At 37.4% G+C, this 18,173-nt stretch overlaps 2 protein-coding genes across 6 annotated transcripts in view; both read left to right on the forward strand.

Moving 5' to 3' along the window:
* Positions 1 to 5,752, forward strand: part of dgki (diacylglycerol kinase, iota) — a 170,442-nt gene extending 164,690 nt beyond the window's left edge. For all 4 annotated transcript variants that reach the window (XM_061914183.1, XM_061914180.1, XM_061914181.1 and 1 more), the window contains 2 exons: positions 1,620 to 1,719; positions 4,714 to 5,752. In XM_061914183.1, the coding sequence (XP_061770167.1) occupies positions 1,620 to 1,719; positions 4,714 to 4,821 (208 nt within the window). In that variant the 3' untranslated portion in view covers positions 4,822 to 5,752. The remainder of the gene's footprint in view (positions 1 to 1,619; positions 1,720 to 4,713) is intronic.
* A 9,996-nt stretch (positions 5,753 to 15,748) lies between these two features.
* LOC133561038 (apoptosis facilitator Bcl-2-like protein 14) overlaps positions 15,749 to 18,173 on the forward strand; it is a 29,415-nt gene continuing 26,990 nt past the window's right edge. For both annotated transcript variants that reach the window (XM_061914184.1, XM_061914185.1), the window contains exon 1: positions 15,749 to 15,903. The gene's annotated coding sequence lies outside the window, so the exon portion shown is untranslated. The remainder of the gene's footprint in view (positions 15,904 to 18,173) is intronic.

An 18,173-nucleotide genomic window follows, 5' to 3' on the forward strand; every position in this document is an offset into this window, starting at 1 on the left:
TTCATTTTTATATTTGTCATATAAAATTCTGACTTTTATCACAACATTGCCAATTTTTTTGTTGTTGTTCTTGTACTATAGTGAAGTTTTTTTCAGTAAAATGAGGACTTTCCTCATAAATTTGGCCAAGTAAAATTCAGATTCCTTATAAAATTGTGACTTTTGTCGAGTAAAATTACGACTCTTTTCATAAAGTTGCATAAATGTTAAGCTTTTCTTGTAAAATTGCGACTGTTATTGAGTACAATTCCAACTTTTATCATAATTTTGCACAAATATTAAGTTTTTCTTGTAAAATTTTGACTTGCGTTGAGTAAAATAACGACTTTTATTATAAAACTGACAAAATTCCAAGTTTTCTTGTGAAATTGTGACCTTTCTTGTGCAATTCCAACTCATTTTTCATAAGATTTTTTTATATTTGCATAGTATGTATATATTATTAATGTTGTAAATACACATCTTTATATCTCTAGAAAGGCTGGTCCTAAAGAGGTAGGCATTTTTCTATGGTCTCAAGAAGATAAGAAATACAAAAATCTGTGTGTGTGTGTGTGTGTGTGTGTGTTCCCGTATTTCTACCCTTCTTGAGACATGAAGGAAAAGTATATTCCATATGAGGAGGTGTGAAGAAGTGATGACATAAATCATGGTCCCAATAACATTGCATCTAATAGAAAATGTCTCATTTGCACCCCCTAGAGGTCAAAATGAGGGTGGTCCCAAAAAGGAGGGATTTTTCACATTGACTTTTAAAAGTGCTCCCCCTTTGGTCAACATATGAAATAACAAGTGTGTGTAAGAAATTGAAATACGCCCCCTTTGGCCAAAATTAATAAAATAAATAAATGTGTATATAGAGACATGCTGTAATAACTTGAAGTAAATAATGAAGATTAAAAAACAATTACAAACAAATGAACTAAAAGCAGTCTTTTTCTCACAAAGTGTCAACTTTTTTCTTATAAAATTGGAAACAATTTCTCGTATTCTTTCAGTTTCTGTAATATTGCAACATTTTCTTGTAAAATGATTACTTTTTTAATACAACATTATTCATTTTTAATGCAAAATAGCGACATTTGTCATATAAAATTCTGACTTTTATCACAATATTGCCAATTTTTTTGTTGTTGTTCTTGTAACAGTGACATTTTTTTTCAGTAAAATGAGGACTTTCGTCATAAATTTGGCCAAGTAAAAGTACAAGCAGTTTTGTCTGTGTTTTTCCCTAGGGGGCGCTGAGCGCAATTTTGAGTTTTGGGGTTTGTTTTTTTTATTAAATGGCAATTTTCGCCAGTCCTGATGTGTGTGTCAAATATGGTGAGTTTTGAAGCATGTTAAGGGGGTCAAATTACAGCTCAAAAAAGGCAGTGGTATAATAATAATAAAACCTTAGAAATACAATAGGGTCCTCTGTCCCAAAGGGACATTCGGTTCCTAATTAAAAAAAACTATTAACTAAGAGCTTACTTTCTTTATATTTGCATAGTATGTATATATTATTAATGTTATAAATACAAATCTTTATATATCTCAAAAGGGTGGTCCTAAGGAGGTGGGCATTTTTGTATGGTCTCAAGAAGGTAAAAAATACATAAATGTGTGTTTTTGTGTAGAGGGGACACCGCTTTGCACAAAGCCGCCTTGGAGAAGCAGCATGCAGTGTGTCGACTGCTAGTGGAGGCTGGAGCATCTCTGGAGAAAACCAACTTTCAGGTACACACACACACACACACACACACACACAGGGGACCTGTTTTTTTGGTCCCCATACCGTCAGAGGTCCCCTAAAGGAGACTGTGTAAACAGAGCCATGTCCCCATTAAGTTAGCATTGCCAGAACACACACACATACTGGTTATCATTTAGAATGAGGACCAAGTTGTTGTTCGGGACTTGTGGGGACCTCCCTTTCTACAGTTTGTGGAGGCATAAAAAAATGAGGTAAAATGTCCACTGCCCAGTTAGCTCCTACAAGTCTTTAAATCTCTGGATTGATGAAGTAATGTGCTGATCATTCTTACTGGGGACCCTAGGGAAAAAGAGTCAATATGGTTCATGGGGACCAAATTTTAATCATTTTGCATAATTCACACAAATTTGTCCGTGACTACTGAGGACCATAAATGAAATATGACATGATCCCCAGAATCCAGCACTACAGCAGTCCTCTTATAGGAAGTTTCATCGCTTAAATGTTAAAGCAAATCCTGGATCTTCTGTGACATTACTGAAAACTGCTATTTAGCAGTCATGAAGTTGTCTGCAACTCCAACTTCCATATATAGAAGGATGGAACATTCTGAATGTGAATCATACTCTAAGGCAGGGGTGTCAAACTCAAATACAGAGTGGGCCAAAATTTAAAACTGAACAAAGCCGTGGGCCTAGGTTGAACAAAACCTTTTAATAGGGACCCAAACAAGTGTTACAATGAATATTGAACAAGCAAGGCTTAAATAGGGCAGCACGGTGGTGCAGGGGTTAGTGCATCTGCCTCACAATACGAAGGTCCTGAGAAATCCTGGGTTCAATCCCGGGCTCGGGATATTTCTGTGTGGAGTTTGCATGTTCTCCCCGGGACTGAGTGGGTTCCCTTTGGGTATTTGGGCTTCTTCCCATTGAACAGGCAGAGTTTATATAACGTAATAGTGCAAAATCAACTTTCAAAAAACATCAGTGGTATATTAAATAAAATTTAATTAAAACAAATATTAATGCCTCTTTTCTATTTGCAGCCTTCTGAGGTAAATATCAACATTGACTTTTTCCACAGTCAAATATATTCAAAAATAAAATAAAAATGAGGTGGGCGGGGTTTGGTAATAGCGGGGGGTGTGTATTGTAGCGTTCTGGAAGAGTTAGTGCTGCAAGGAGTTCTGGGTGTTTGTTCTGTTGTGTTTATGTTGTGTTACGGTGCTGGTGTTCTCCCAAAATGTGTTTTGTCATTCTTGTTTGGTGTGGGTTCACAGTGTGGCGCATATTTGTAACAATGCTAAAGTTTTTTATACGGCCACCCTCAGTGTGACCTGTATGGCTGTTGACCAAGTATGTGTTTGTGAAAGCCGCATGTATTATGTGACTTGGCCAGCACGTTGTTTATATGGAGGAAAAGGGGACGTGATGACATGTTGTAGAGGACGCTAAAGGCAGTGCCTTTAAGGCACGCTCCCAATATTGTTGTCCGGGAGGAAATCGGGAGAATGGTTGCCCAGGGAGATATTCGGGAAGGGCACTAAACTTCGGGAGTCTCCTGGGAAAATCGGGAGGGTTGGCAAGTATGGTTATTAGCGGTGAATGTGGTGTTACCGGCGGGCCACCTCTAATGTTAATTTGATATTGCCTCAAGGGCCAAATGAAATTAAACGGTGGGCCAATATTTGGCCCGCGGGCCAGAGTTTGACACCCATGCTCTAAGGTAATAATATTTTACAATCATGCTGTATGAAAATGTCATCCTAAGGAACACTAAACCAGATTTTGTTTTTTGGAAAAATATATTAGTTTTAACTAAGGATGGATATTATTTTTAACAACATTGAACATAAAGAACATAATAAACTGGTCTACCGTATTTTTCGGACTATAAGTCGCCGTTTTTTTTCATTATTTGGTTGGGGGTGCGACACATACTCCGGAGCGACTTATGTGTGAAATTATTAACATATTACCGTAAAATATCAAATAATATTATTTATGTCATTCGCGGAAGAGACGAAGAAAATGTCAGCGATCGTCACACACACGTCAACCAATAAGAATTCGGCAGGGGAGGGTCATGGCAGAAGTGCATTGTGGGTCATGGGCACTAACTGTTATATGCTATATGCTAGCATAAAACAAACAAAATAGTTAAAACGTAAAATCGACAGATATATCTGAAGTTGATCTCGTAATGTAAGTGTTGAAAGTACTTTTTTTTTTTAAACTAATAAAAATGTATCACTTTATGAGTGCGGCACCTTTTGGATCCCAAATATATTTACTGGTATTTTATTTATCTTTTCACTGTGAATACTCAAAAATAATAAATAATTAAAATCAATGGTGTCCTGCATTATTGATCTTTTAGGGCTCTAAATACTAAATACTGCATATTTCAGATTTACTATTAAAAAACCAAAGATGTTTCTGACAGAAAAGCCATAAAACTTTTTTTTTTTTTAAGTTGATATAGAGATTTATTATAAGCGTTAAATAAAAAAAAATACAAATTTGACTTATTTTTAACATTTTAATAACTGAAACCCTTTATGGTCCCCAGAACCCCTAAAAGTAAAATAATTTTTAAAAATCCATAAATTTTGTCGTAGTTTGAAAATGAAAAATATCAAAATGGCCCCCACGTGCTTTAATTTTTCCGTGTGCGGCCCTCAGTGGAAAAAGTTTGGACACCCCTGTCTTAATCCTTAAAAATCACTTGGGCATCTTCAGAATGGATCCGACTATCATTTAAAAAGGTTTCCCCATTAGGGGACCTTGTTTTTTTTTTGGGTCCCCATACCGTCCGAAGTCCCCTAAAGGTGACTGTGTAAACAGAGCCATGTCCCCATTAAGTCAGAATTGCCAGAACACACACACACACACATGTAAGTTTAGCCCAACTTGGGTCTTGAACACACCGTGTGTGTGTGTGTGTGTGTGTGTGTGTGTGTGTGTGTGTGTGTGTGTGTGTGTGTGTGTGTGTGTGTGTGCGTTTGTTTGTTTCAGGGGAAGACGCCAGTGGACCAAGCAGAGGGAGACTCTGAGCTGACTTCCTACCTGAGCAGCCAAAAAACCTCCTCTCCGCCCCATGAGGACTTGGAAACAGCAGTCTGACACACTTCCACACACACACACTTACATACTGACACACACACTTACATACTGACACACTTCCACACACACACTTATGTACTGACACACTCTCACGCTGACACTGTGCATCAAAAAGCGAAGGGGCGTGTCTCAGTCGAGGACCTGCCCCGCCCCCCCCACCCCAGGCGGCGGCGGCGGACAATCTTTGATTTGCTGAGCTATTTATTTCTATTTATTTATTCCTAATTGTATTTATTGGCGGTGGTGCTGTCGGAGCGAAAGTGCACTTTTGTCCTTGTGGGGACCGGAGTGTGTTTCAGGACGTGACGCTTTACGTTCAGCCCATCAAACCTTTTGTGCCAAAGACGTGACGCTGGTGTCACTTCTCCGTCGTCTTGCTCTCTTAGGAAAACCATGGCTTTGAATACCAAATGTATGCTAACGTCACACAAGCTGTCACCTCGCACCAGTCCAAAAGCTTCTTCGTTGGGTTCTCATTTGTTGTGAAGCAGACTATCAGTGCCCCCCTGTGGCTGATAACTCCATAAACGTTCAGTGACGTCATTTGGGAGAAAGCATGGTGTCATAACAAGGCCAAAATCACACATGAGAAACGTTCTTTTGTGCACACGTTCCTTTGTCTTGGAACATAGGGCGGGCATTAGATACACAGCCCTCCTTTCTGATTGGTCACTTTAACCCTGGCACAACTTTTACATTGACTATACACACTTACTCTTCAAGTCCGAAAGGACACACAAAAGTATATAAAATAAAAATGGATTATTTTATTTTACTTTAATAATAATAATAGATTGTATTTGTAAAAAGCACTTTATATTGAGCAAACAACCTCAAAGTACTTCAGTGTATTAAAAGAGCCTATCTCAGCTGCATTCGGGCGGAAGGCGGTGTACACCTTGGACAAGTCGCTACCTCACTGCATCGTGTGTATGTATATATATATATATATATATATGTATATGTATAGATATGTATATATATGTGTATCTATATGTATGTATATATATGTATATGTATAGATATGTGTATATATATATATATCTGTATATGTATATATATATGTATACATATATGTATGTACATATATATGTACATATATACATATACAGATACATATCTATACATATACATATATATGTATATATATGTATGTACATATATATATACATATGTATCTATATATATATATATATATATATATATATATATATATATATATATATATACGGTGGAGGTTGCTTCCTGTGGGTTCTTCTGACCACAAAGATCCTCGCGTGAGCCCGTGGCTCGTGGGTAACAATGTTTTTATTGTCCGCACACGTGCCAGGTCAGCACTCTTTTCGTCAACTTTTCATTCTTTTCTGGCTCAAACTCCAACTCCCACTGACTTGTCTCGACTCGGCTGCTGCTCATAAGCATGGCAGGGGATTGGATGATCAATCCCAGCTGGGTAATCCAATCACCTGCCAGCTGTGCTTCGAGGCCGGTCCTTCCACACCCCGCTCCGCGGCAGGCCCGCAGAACACGCCCCCTCCACACATATATATGTACACACACATATATATATATGTGTGTAAGTGTGTGTGTGTTTGTTTTCAGAGCAGCCAGCCCGAAACCATGTGTCAGGAACAGATGCCGAAGCAGATTTTTACAACAAATGTCTGCATAAAAGTGATAATATATCATATTGTACGCGTTTATTACACTTAACTTTCATATTTAGCTGTTTGTTACATTTTTGCTGTGTTTTGCTTGATTGTAAAACATACACTACTATGGAGGCGCTGGTCTGAGAAGTAAAATATGTTCATATGTTGTTAATATTCAGTGTTTTATTGTTCATAGTTAACATTGTAAATCCCGTTTTCTTTATTTTCATGTACGTTTCGGGTATCCCATTCTGTAAAAAAATTGTAAAATTCCCTTTTTTTGAGGTGGTCTGTCATAACGTTTTTAGAATTTTATCGGACATTGTGACTTTTGGAACTAGTGTTCCTGAAAAAAAGGGACCCTAACACAGAAGGTTTTTACAGCTAAATGTTTATATATAATGTAGAGACACATACACATTGGCCCCCCCGGACACATTTTTTCTCTCAATGTGGCCCCTGAGTCAAAATATTTGCCCAGCTCTGCTTTAATCAGAAATATTTTATTAATCCCCAAGGGGAAATTGAAAATACTAATCTATATTAGTACTAATAAACTAAATACTAATACTAATCTGCAAAGGGGACACAGTCGACGGTAACAAGACCCTCGGATTGGCTCTGACCAGAGATAAAAGGCCTTTTAAGTGACCATACCAATCAGAGAGGAAGGGAGTTGCAGAGGCCCGCCCCCCTTTGTTCCAAAAGACTGGAACATGAAAAACCGAGTTTCTGTGCAAACAGATGGTGGTTATTACGTACGAGGAGTTTGGCACTGTTTTGACACAATAAGAAACTACAAAAAAGTCAATTTTACATAAAAATGTGATTACCGTATTTCCTTGAATTGCCGCCGGTTGTATAGTCTGCACCTGCCTAGAATTACTGCCGGGTCAAACTCATTTTCGCAAAATATTATTTTTATTTGCGCATGTCTGGAATTTCCGCCGGGTCAAATTCATTTCGCTAAGTAATTAACATATGCCTAGAATTTCCCCCGGGTAAAAGTCGTCACGTCACGAGTGACACTTCACCCGTCATCATTCAATAATTTGAAATCGCATAAAGGGAAGAAGAATAAGAGCTATTCAGTAGGATTCAAGGTCCAAGCTATTGAATATGCTAAAAAGAACAGTAAGCAGGTATGTTTTATTAATATACCGTAGCTGCGTGTGTCAAATATGAGTCATTAAATGACTCCCGCCTCCTGGTGGTAGAGGGCGCTAGTGATCCTTCTTGCGACTACTCGGCTGCAGAAGAAGTGACAACAACCAGCAAGAGTGTGTGTTTATTTTTTCCTCTCGCTTGCACTTTTAACATGGAGGATTACATATCTAAAATAATACAGTTTTCTAAACTGGACTTTCAATCAAAGCAGGAGGTAATAAAAGAAGATCTCCATCGAGACAGGGAGACTTTTAAAACTGAAAAAAGATAAGGAAGACTTCTATAAACAAGTTATCGATGCTTTTGATCAGAAGGAGCTGCGCATGGACTTCATTTATAAGTAAAGGTAAGACCATAGTAACGTTTTTTTTTTCTTAAATGTGCTTTTCATGATGGTATCCTTACATCACACTCAATTTTTTTTTAAGCGCAGGCCCAAATTTACCGCATGCCTTTGGTAAGCGCCCCGTCGGCAATTCAAGGAAATACGGTATATTTGATGGATTATGAGGTAAGTGGACAGAAAAAAAAGTGTGTTTTTACTGTCAAACGCAGCCTTTTTATCAGAGTTGAAACTTTGCTACGCATCGAAGTACTTTGTTTTTTCTTTAAATGGCTGCTGATCCATTCTATCGGTCGCAGAAAAAGTCGCGTCCAAATGCCATCAAATACGTTTGAGTAAGAATCCGTCATATCAGCGAGGAAATGACCACAATTGATGTGTGATGTTGGAACCACGATACATGGAAACGTGTTTCTTCGGCTGCCATCCAACATATCTCTTAATACACTGTGTGTGTGTGTGTGTGTGTGTGTGTGTGTGTGTGTGTGTGTGTGTGTGTGTGTGTGTGTGTGTGTGTGTGTGTGTGTGTGTGTGTGTGTGTGTGTGTGTGTGTGTGTGTGCGTGCGTGCGTGCGTGCGTGCGTGCGTGCGTGCGTGCGTGCGTGCGTGCGTGCGTGCGTGCGTGCGTGCGTGCGTGCGTGCGTGCGTGCGTGCGTGCGTGCGTGCGTGCGTGCGTGCGTGCGTGCGTGCGTGCGTGTGTGTGTTTGTGTGTGTGTTGTACAAACCCCGTTTCCATATGAGTTGGGAAATTGTGTTAGATGTAAATATAAACAGAATACAATGATTTGCAAATCCTTTTCAACCCATATTCAGTTGAGGAATGCTCATCAAACACTTATTTGAAATGTCCCACAGGTGTGCAGGCTAATTTGGAACAGGTGGGTGCCATGATTGGGTATAAAAACAGCTTCCCAAAAAAAATGCTCAGTCTTTCACAAGAAAGGATGGGGCGAGGTACACCCCTTTGTCCACAACTGCGTGAGCAAATAGTCAAACAGTTTAAGAACAACGTTTCTCAAAGTGCAATTGCAAGAAATTTAGGGATTTCAACATCTACGCTCCATAATATCATCAAAAAGTTCAGAGAATCTGGAGAAATCACTCCACGTAAGCGGCATGGCCGGAAACCAACATTGAATGACCGTGACATTCGATTCCTGTGTCAAAATACGAACAATCTCTAAAGGATATCACCACATGGGCTCAGGAACACTTAAAAAAAACACTGTCACTAAATACAGTTCGTCGCTACATCTGTAAGTGCAAATTAAAGCTCTACTATGCAAAGTGAAAGCCATTTATCAACAACATCCAGAAATGCCACTGGCTTCTCTGGGCCCGAGATCATCTAAGATGGACTGATGCAACGTGGAAAAGTGTTCTGTGGTCTGACGAGTCCACATTTCAAATTATTTTTGGAAATATTCAACATCGTGTCATCCGGACCAAAGGGGAAGCGAACCATCCAGACCAAGGGTAGGGAACCTATGGCTCTAGAGCCAGATGTGGCTCTTTTGATGACTGCATCTGGCTCTCAGATTAATCTTAGCTGACATTGCTTAACACGATAAGTAATGAATAATTCCGCTGGTAATCACGATGTTAAATATAACGTTTAAAATATAAAACATTCTCATGCATTTTAATCCATCCATCCATTTTCTACCGCTCCTGTTCAAGAAATAACAATGTTATCAAAAATAATTAGAGACTTATTATACTCTAAAAATGTTGGTTTTACTTAAAAAATGCACGCATTTAGTTGTATTCAGTGTTAAAAAATATGATATGGCTCTAAGGGAAATACATTTTTAAATATTTGGCTTTCATGGCTCTCTCAGCCAAAAAGGTTCCCGACCCCTGATCCAGACTGTTATCGACGCAAAGTTGAAAAGCCAGCATGTGTGATGGTATGGGGGTGCATTAGTGCCCAAGGCATGGGTAACTTACACATCTGTGAAGGCACCATTAATGCTGAAAGGTACATACAGGTTTTGGAACAACATATGCTAAGCGCCGTCTTTTTCATGGACGCCCCTGCTTATTTCAGCAAGACAATGCCAAACCACATTCAGCATGTGTTAAAACAGCGTAGCTTCGTAAAAAAAAAGAGTGCGGGTACTTTCCTGGCCCGCCTGCAGTCCAGACCTGTCTCCCATGGAAAATGTGTGGCGCATTATGAAGCGTAAAATACGACAGCGGAGACCCCGGATTGTTGAACGACTGAAGCTCTACATAAAACAAGAATGGGAAAGAATTCCACTTTCAAAGCTTCAACAATTAGTTTCCTCAGTTCCCAAACGTTTATTGAGTGTTGTTAAAAGAAAAGGTGATGTAACACAGCGGTGAAAATGCCCTTTCCCAACTACTTTGGCACGTGTTGCAGCCATGAAATTCTAAGTTAATTATTATTTGCAAAAAAATAAAGTTTATGAGTTTGAACATCAAATATGTTGTCTTTGTAGCATATTCAACTGAATATGGGTTGAAAAGGATTTGCAAATCATTGTATTCTGTTTATATTTACATCTAACACAATTTCCCAACTCATATGGAAACGGGGTTTGTATCTCTACCCTTCTTGAGACACCAACAAGGAAAAGTAACTTCCATATAGGAGGTGTGAACAACTTAGGACATAAATCATGGCTCCAATACAGAAAACCATCGCATCTAATAAAGAATATCTCATTTATAAAATATGTCAAATATACCATGAATTGATTAACGTGGACCGCCGACTCAAACAAGCTGAAAAATTTATTGGGGTGTTACCATTTAGTGGTCAATTGTACGGAATATGTACTTGTAGAGGTTTCTCTCTTGTGCTGGGTTCTCCCGACGCCGACAGATCTTCGGGAGCCCGGTAGACAATTTGTATCAAGTCTTTTATTGGCATAAACCCCCGGGGTGGCCTGCTTTCCAGCAATATATGTTTGACTTTCCAGTTTGGCGGGTCTCTCTCTATGCATATTTGTGCGTCTGCTCAACTCCAACTCCAATCACGTGTCTCGGGCCGGCTGCTGCTAATATGGGCGACAGGCGATTAGGTAACCGGGCCCAGCTGGGCAATCTAAAGTTAAAGTACCAATGATTGTCACACACTAGGTGTGGCGGAATGTGTCCTCTGCATTTGAACCATCCCCTTGTTCACCCCCTGGGAGTTGAGGGGAGCAGTGGGCAGCAGCGGTAACCCCCAATTCCAACCCTTGATGCTGATTGCCAAGCAGGGAGGTAATGGGTCCCATTTTTTATAGTCTTTGGTATGACTCGGCCGGGGTTTGAACTCCCAACCTACCGATCTCAGGGCGGACACTCTAACCACTAGTCCACTGAGTAGGTTACTCACCTGCCGCTGGCTTCGAGGCCCGCTCCATAGCAGGCCTGGAGGCCACGCCCCCCTCCACAGTACTGTACTGTGCAATCTACTAATAAAAGTTTCAATCAATCAATCAAAATTTTACCCCTGGTGGTCCAGAAAAGGAAGGGATTTTTCAAATTGACTGTGTGTCGCTTTTAAAAGTGCTCCCTCTCTGGTCAACATATGAAATAACAAGTGTGTGTAAGATATTGAAATGTGCCACCTTTTGGTCACTATTAATACAAATAAAAAAATAAAAATATACATATATATATATATATCGATATACATATCGAGATATATATATCTCTATATATATATATATATAGAGATATATATATGTATATGTATATAGGGATATACTGTAATAAGTTGAAGTAAATAATGATTAAAAAACTATTACGAACAAAAAAATTTAAATAAAATTTACTACAAGCTTACCTTTTTTTATATTTGCATAGTATATATGTATTATTAATGTTGTAAATACAAATCTTTATATATCTAAAAGGGGTGGTCCTAAAGAGGTAGCCATTTTTCAGAGGTCTCAAGAAGGTAATAAGTACAAGAATGTGTGTGCGTGACAAGACTCTGAGCCATATTCCATGCAATATGACCACATGAGGTCTCACCTCTACTCACCTGCCGCTGGCTTCGAGGCCGGTCCTTAAGGACCGTGCTCCGCTGCAGGCCACGCCCCCCCTCCACAGTGTGCAATCTACTAATAAAAGTTTTAATCAATCTAAATGTTCACTCCTGGTGGTGAGATCTATCAAAATGAGGGTGGTCCCGAAAAGGAGGGGATTTTTCAAATTGACCGTGTGTCGCTTTTAAAAGTGCTCCCCCTCTGGTCAACATATGAAATAACAAGTGTGTGTAAGAAATTGAAATGTGCCCCCTTTTGGTTACAATTAATACAAATAAAACAAATAAACATGTACATAGGGATATACTGTAATAACTTGAAGTAAATAATGATTTTTAAAAAATTACAAACTAAGAAAATTTACTAAAAACTTACCTTTTTTATATTTGGATAGTATGTAAATATTAATGTGGTAAATACAAATTTTTATATATCTAAAAGGGGTGGTCCTAAAGAGGTAGGCATTTTTCAGAGGTCTCAAGAAGGTAAGAAATACAAGAATGTGTGTGCGTGATAAAACTCTGAGCCATATTCCATGCAATATGAACACATGAGGTCTTTTTTTTTTTTTTTTTTTTTTGCATTCCTCTTCTAGTTGTTTACATTACATGAATGTTTTGAAGCTAGCGGAGCTCGGAAGTACTTGCTCAAGGTGTTCAAGAGGGTTTTGTTGGTCTCCGTCCTTGGACTGCAGAACACAGAACCCTCATCCCCCGCTTTTCTTTAATCGCACGCTTTCCATGTCGCTCCACATCAAGGCCACATTTATGTCAGTCCGGACTCTGGAAAGTCACCAAAACCTTCATGCGCAGTAATTAATCCTCGTTGGTTTGGACTTTGTTCAATTAAACCAGTTTTGGAAAAGTGTTAATAAGTAACATATTGTACAGTTTCCTGTTTGGACTTTGCAGTGTACTTTCGGTTTCATTTTTTAGATCTTTTTTTATTTTTGTTGCTGTCATGTGTACAGGGAGGACTTGTGGGCGGGGCCTGTTTTGATCAACACATTGTTTTGTTTTTCTCACTTTTATCCGAGTAGTGTTGGTTCTGCATGACATTTTCTTACCTCCTTTCCACTACAGCAGGGGTGTCCAAACTTTTTCCACCGAGGGCCGCACACGGAAAAATTTAAGCATGCTGGGAACATTTTGATATTTTTCATTCTCAAACCACAACAAAATTTATGGATTTTTTTCAAATTATTTTACTTTTAGGGGTTCCGGGGACCATAAAGGGTCTCAGTTATTAAAATGTTAAAAATAAGGCAAATTTGTTTTTTATTTTTTATTTAACGCCTACAGTAAATATCTATATCAACTTTAAAAAAAAAAAAAGGTTTTATGGCAAAAAAAATCTTTGTTTTTTTAATAGTAAAACTGAAATATGCAGTATTTAGTAACTAGAGCCCTAAAAGATCAATAATGCAGAACACCATTGATTTTAATTGTTTTATTATCTTTGAGTAATCACAGTGAAAATATAAATAAAATAACACTAAATATATTTGGGATCCAAAAGGTGCCCCACTCATAAAGTGGTACATTTTTATTATTATTATTTTTTTTTTACTTTCAACATTTACATTACGAGATCAACTTTAGATATATCTGTCGATTTTACGTTTTAACTATTATTTTTTATTTTTTTTATGCTCTTTTGTCAAAAAAAAAAAACTTTGTTTTTATATGGCAACTGCACAATGGATGCAATATTTACCACATAAAACAATTTAAAGTGAAATTTTTGAACTAATTGGAGCTTTGAAAATAACTCATTATAACATGGATTTTTTTTGGTCTTTTTTTTTTTTAGCAATGGCAAAAAAATAAGTAATTGATTGATTGAAACTTGTAATTAGTAGATTGCACAGTACAGTATCTATTCCGTACAATTGACCACTAAATGGTAGATAGATAGTACTTTATTGATTCCTTCAGGTGAGTTCCTTCAGGAAAATTAAAAAAAAAGAGGGACACGGGAGCTGAACGTTAGAGCGTAGGGCGAGACTGTGACTAAGTGTTCAGCGCCGTGCGTTCTCCTCATGAGCTATATTGAACTGGTAACACCCCAATAGGTTTTTCAACTTCTTTAATTCATGGTGAAGATGTTTTTTTACATGGTAAAATAAAAACAAAAGAAAAAAAAAACTGCCTGCATGGCAGTTTTTTGTCAACATTGCAACTTTTCCTCGATAGATTTCACCTCATTTCAATATTTTTAATGTTCTTTTTTATCTTTGCAATAGCACTTTGGACACCCCTGCACTACAGTATTTGCATAAACATGCATTATTATTATGATGATGATGATGATGATTGTTTGGACTATTAAATTATTGTTTGGAATGTTTTATGCCTGGTTTTCCTGCCAGGTTAGTTTTGTTTTTTTCAATCGTGTTTTTAAAAATAAGTTTTGATGATGGCCTCTGGTGTTTTTCTTTTGGTTGAACGAATAGTTCCTCTTTTTTGTCAACCACAACACATTTATTTGATCAGTTCTTCATTATTCAGCTTCCTGTTTCAGGGACGAAATCATACTTTTCACAATTAACAATTAAGATTTGAATAATAAACACGACGAGGTTGTTTTGGGAGTGTTTTAATAGTCGTGTATGTTTGTTTTTTTTCTGAGCATACACACCTGCATGAATCACTGCTGTAGTTTCCCTATGACAGGGGTGTCCAAACTTTTTCCACAGAGGGCCGCACACGGAAAAAATTTAAGCATGCGGGATTTGTTTTGATAGTTTTCCTTTTCAAAACAATGGATTTTTTTTTTAATCCTTAAGGCTCCTGGGGAGCACAGAGGGTCTCAGTCAAAAATAAGTCAAATTATTATTATTGTTGTATTATTTAATGCTTACAGTAAATCTCTATATCAATTTGAGGTTGATATAAAATAAAACAAGGTTTTATGCCTTTTCTGTCAAAGACAACTTTTTTTTTTATATTAAAACTGAAATATGCAGTATTTATATAGATAGATAGTACTTTATTGATTCCTTCAGGAGAGTTCCTTTATTTAGCAATTAAAGCCCTCAAAGATCAATAATGCAGGACACCATTGATTTTAATTATTTAATATTTTTGAGTAATCACAGTGAAAAGTTAAATAAAATCCTACTAAATATATTTGAGATCCGAAAGGTTCCTTACTCATAAAGTGATACATTTGTATTGTTGTTGTTTTTTACTTTTAACACTTAAATTTCAAGACCAACTTCCCATATATCTGTCGATTTTAAGTTTGAACTATTTTGTTTCTTTTATGCTCTTTTGTCAAAACGTTGATGTTTTTACATGGCAGCCACGCAACATATGCAATATTTTTTCAACATAAAACATTTTAAAGTGATAATTTTGAAGTAATAATGAATTATAACATGGATTTATTTTTTGTCCTTTTTTTTTGAGCAATGGAAAAAAAAAAAGACAAAAGGGGGAAAAAACTGCCTGCATGGCATCTTTGTGTCAAAATTGCCACTTTTTCTCATTAGACTTAACCTCATTCCACTTTTTTTATATGTTTTTTTTTTTATTTTTGCAATATCAATTTTGCAAGTTTTGTAGAATGTTTGGGGGGCCGCAAATGGCCCCTGGGCCGCACTTTGGACACACCTGCCCTATGAGTAATCACCGCGGTCAAGGAGTTTTTATTTTTATTTTTTGGATTCTTCAAAATAAAGTTTTACTCACCAATGTTCAATTGGTGAGTAAAATCAAATGTATTATTTAAAAAGTGCATACTTGAGACTTGTCAAGTGCAGGAGCGCGTGAGTTCTTACGTTATGACGTCATCGTGACGTAGCACGTAAAATGAAAGCTTACGTGACGAAGCAGTTCCGGAAGTAAGAGTAAGGTCTTTAAGGCTCGCGGACCTGTTGGGACGTGTTTGCCTTTTAAAGTCTTCTTTGTGTAAGTAATAATTTCTGTATCTTTTTGTTTTATATCTACCAGTTTGAACAACAAATACCGGAAAATACTCGAATCTGACAGTTTGTGTCTGTTGGTCAACATCGTGTAAAGTTTCGAATGAATTAATATGCTAATGTTTTTTTTTTTTATCCTACTTAAATAAGCGCGTTTATTTATAAAGTTAGCATTTATTACTAAATTGCCGAAAAGAGGAGTAACAATTTATACCTAAAATGTCGCATTTAACTCAATATTCAGTTCAAAGTTACCACCTAGTTTTGCCGGTTTTAACGGAATTGTGCTACTTTTGTCTTTTTTCCTTTTTAAAATCGATTAAATTACGCTTGCGGTTGGTTTATCGTTGCGTGTTTTATGGTTCTTTGCCCGATAAATGTCATTTCGAGGTTGGAGAAGTCTAAAGATCAGTTGACTAAGTCATTTGACTTCATCGCGACTAGTCTTTTAACCACCACTAGAGGGAGACAAATCACCAAAGGAGGGGAACGTGTAAACCAGGGGTGTCCAAACTTTTTCCACCGAGGGCCGCATTCAGGGGTCCATTTTGATATTTTTCATTTTCAAACCGTAACAAAATACATGTATTTTTAAAATGAATTTTACCTTTAGGTGTCCGGGGGACCATAAAGGGTCTCAGTTAATAAAAATGTTGAAAATAAGTCAAATTTTATTATTATATTTTAACGCTTACCATACTTGCCAACCTTGAGACCTCCGATTTCGGGGGTGGGGGGCGTGTTTGGGGCGGGGCTGGGCGTGGTTAAGAGGGGAGGAGTATATTTATATTATTCATATATTATATATACATATATATATATATAATATATTATTATCATTGTTTATTGTGAGCAAACTGTGGTCCTGAATTTCCCCAGGAATCAATAAAGTACACACTATTCTATATTTACAGCTAGATTCACCAAGTCAAGTATTTCATATATATATATATATATATATATATATATATATATATATATATATATATATATATATATATGAAATACTTGACTTTTATTGAATTCTAGCTATATATATATACATATGTATGTATTTATTATATATATATATATATATATCTATACATATAAAACAAAAGAAATACTTGAATTTCAGTGTTCATTTATTTACACATTTACATACACATAACACTCATCTACTCATTGTTGAGTTAAGGGTTGAATTGTCCTTCCTTGTTTTTTTAACCATATGCATGTACAGTGGATGGCAGTATTATCCTGTTCAAGAGTGTCACAACATTGCTGTTTAAGGCAGACGAACTGCTTTACGGTAGACGAAAACGGACTGCTGTTGTTGTGTGTTGTTACCGCGCTGGGAGGACGTTAATGAAACTGCCTAACAATGAACCCACATAAGAAACCAAGAACTCTGCCTCGATCATTCTACAGTTATAACGTCATTGGGCAGACACGCTCTTTATGCGTGTCACTCAGGTCCGCATGGAGCTGGTGGGGGCGTGGCCTGAATTTCGGGAGATTTTCGGGAGAAAATTTGTCCCGGGAGGTTTTCAGGAGAGGCGCTGAATTTCGAGAGTCTCCCGGAAAATCCGGGAGGGTTGGCAAGTATGACGCCTACAGTAAATCTCTTCATCAACTTTAAAAAAAAAAAAACTTTGTTTTTCATAGTAAAACTGAAATATGCAGTATTTAGTAATTAGAGCCCTAAAAAATCAATAATGCAGGACACCATTGATTTGAATTATTTTGTATTTTTGAGTAATCACAGTGAAAAGATAAATAAAAGCACTTTGGACACCCCTGATCTAAACAGAAACAAACACTATAAATGGTACGGTGTAGGGCTGTCCAGGTACCAATATTTTGGTACCGGTACCAAAATGTATTTCAAGACTTTTCAAACTGAAGGGACCAACAAACATGTCATCATTGACTTTATCCATCCATCCATCCATTTTCTACCGCTTATTCCCTTTGGGGTCGCGGGGGGCGCTGGTGCCTATTTCAGCTACAATCGGGCGGAAGGCGCTTACACCCTGGACAATTCGCCACCTCATCGCAGATCATTGACTATATTTTAACAGAAAATCTTGTGATGCATCAAATTAGGGTTGGCAAAGTCATTTTAGCTCAAGGGCTGCGGGCCGGACTATTGAAATCATGGCATTAAAAGTAAGTCAACAAAAACACGATAAAAGCAGCATTTAGTACAGTGTTAAGTCAACAAAAACACAATAAAAACAGTATTTAGTGCAGTGTAAGTCAACAAAAACATGA

Source organism: Nerophis ophidion, linkage group LG10, assembly GCF_033978795.1.
Source record: "Nerophis ophidion isolate RoL-2023_Sa linkage group LG10, RoL_Noph_v1.0, whole genome shotgun sequence".
NCBI classification, from domain to species: Eukaryota; Metazoa; Chordata; class Actinopteri; order Syngnathiformes; family Syngnathidae; genus Nerophis; species Nerophis ophidion.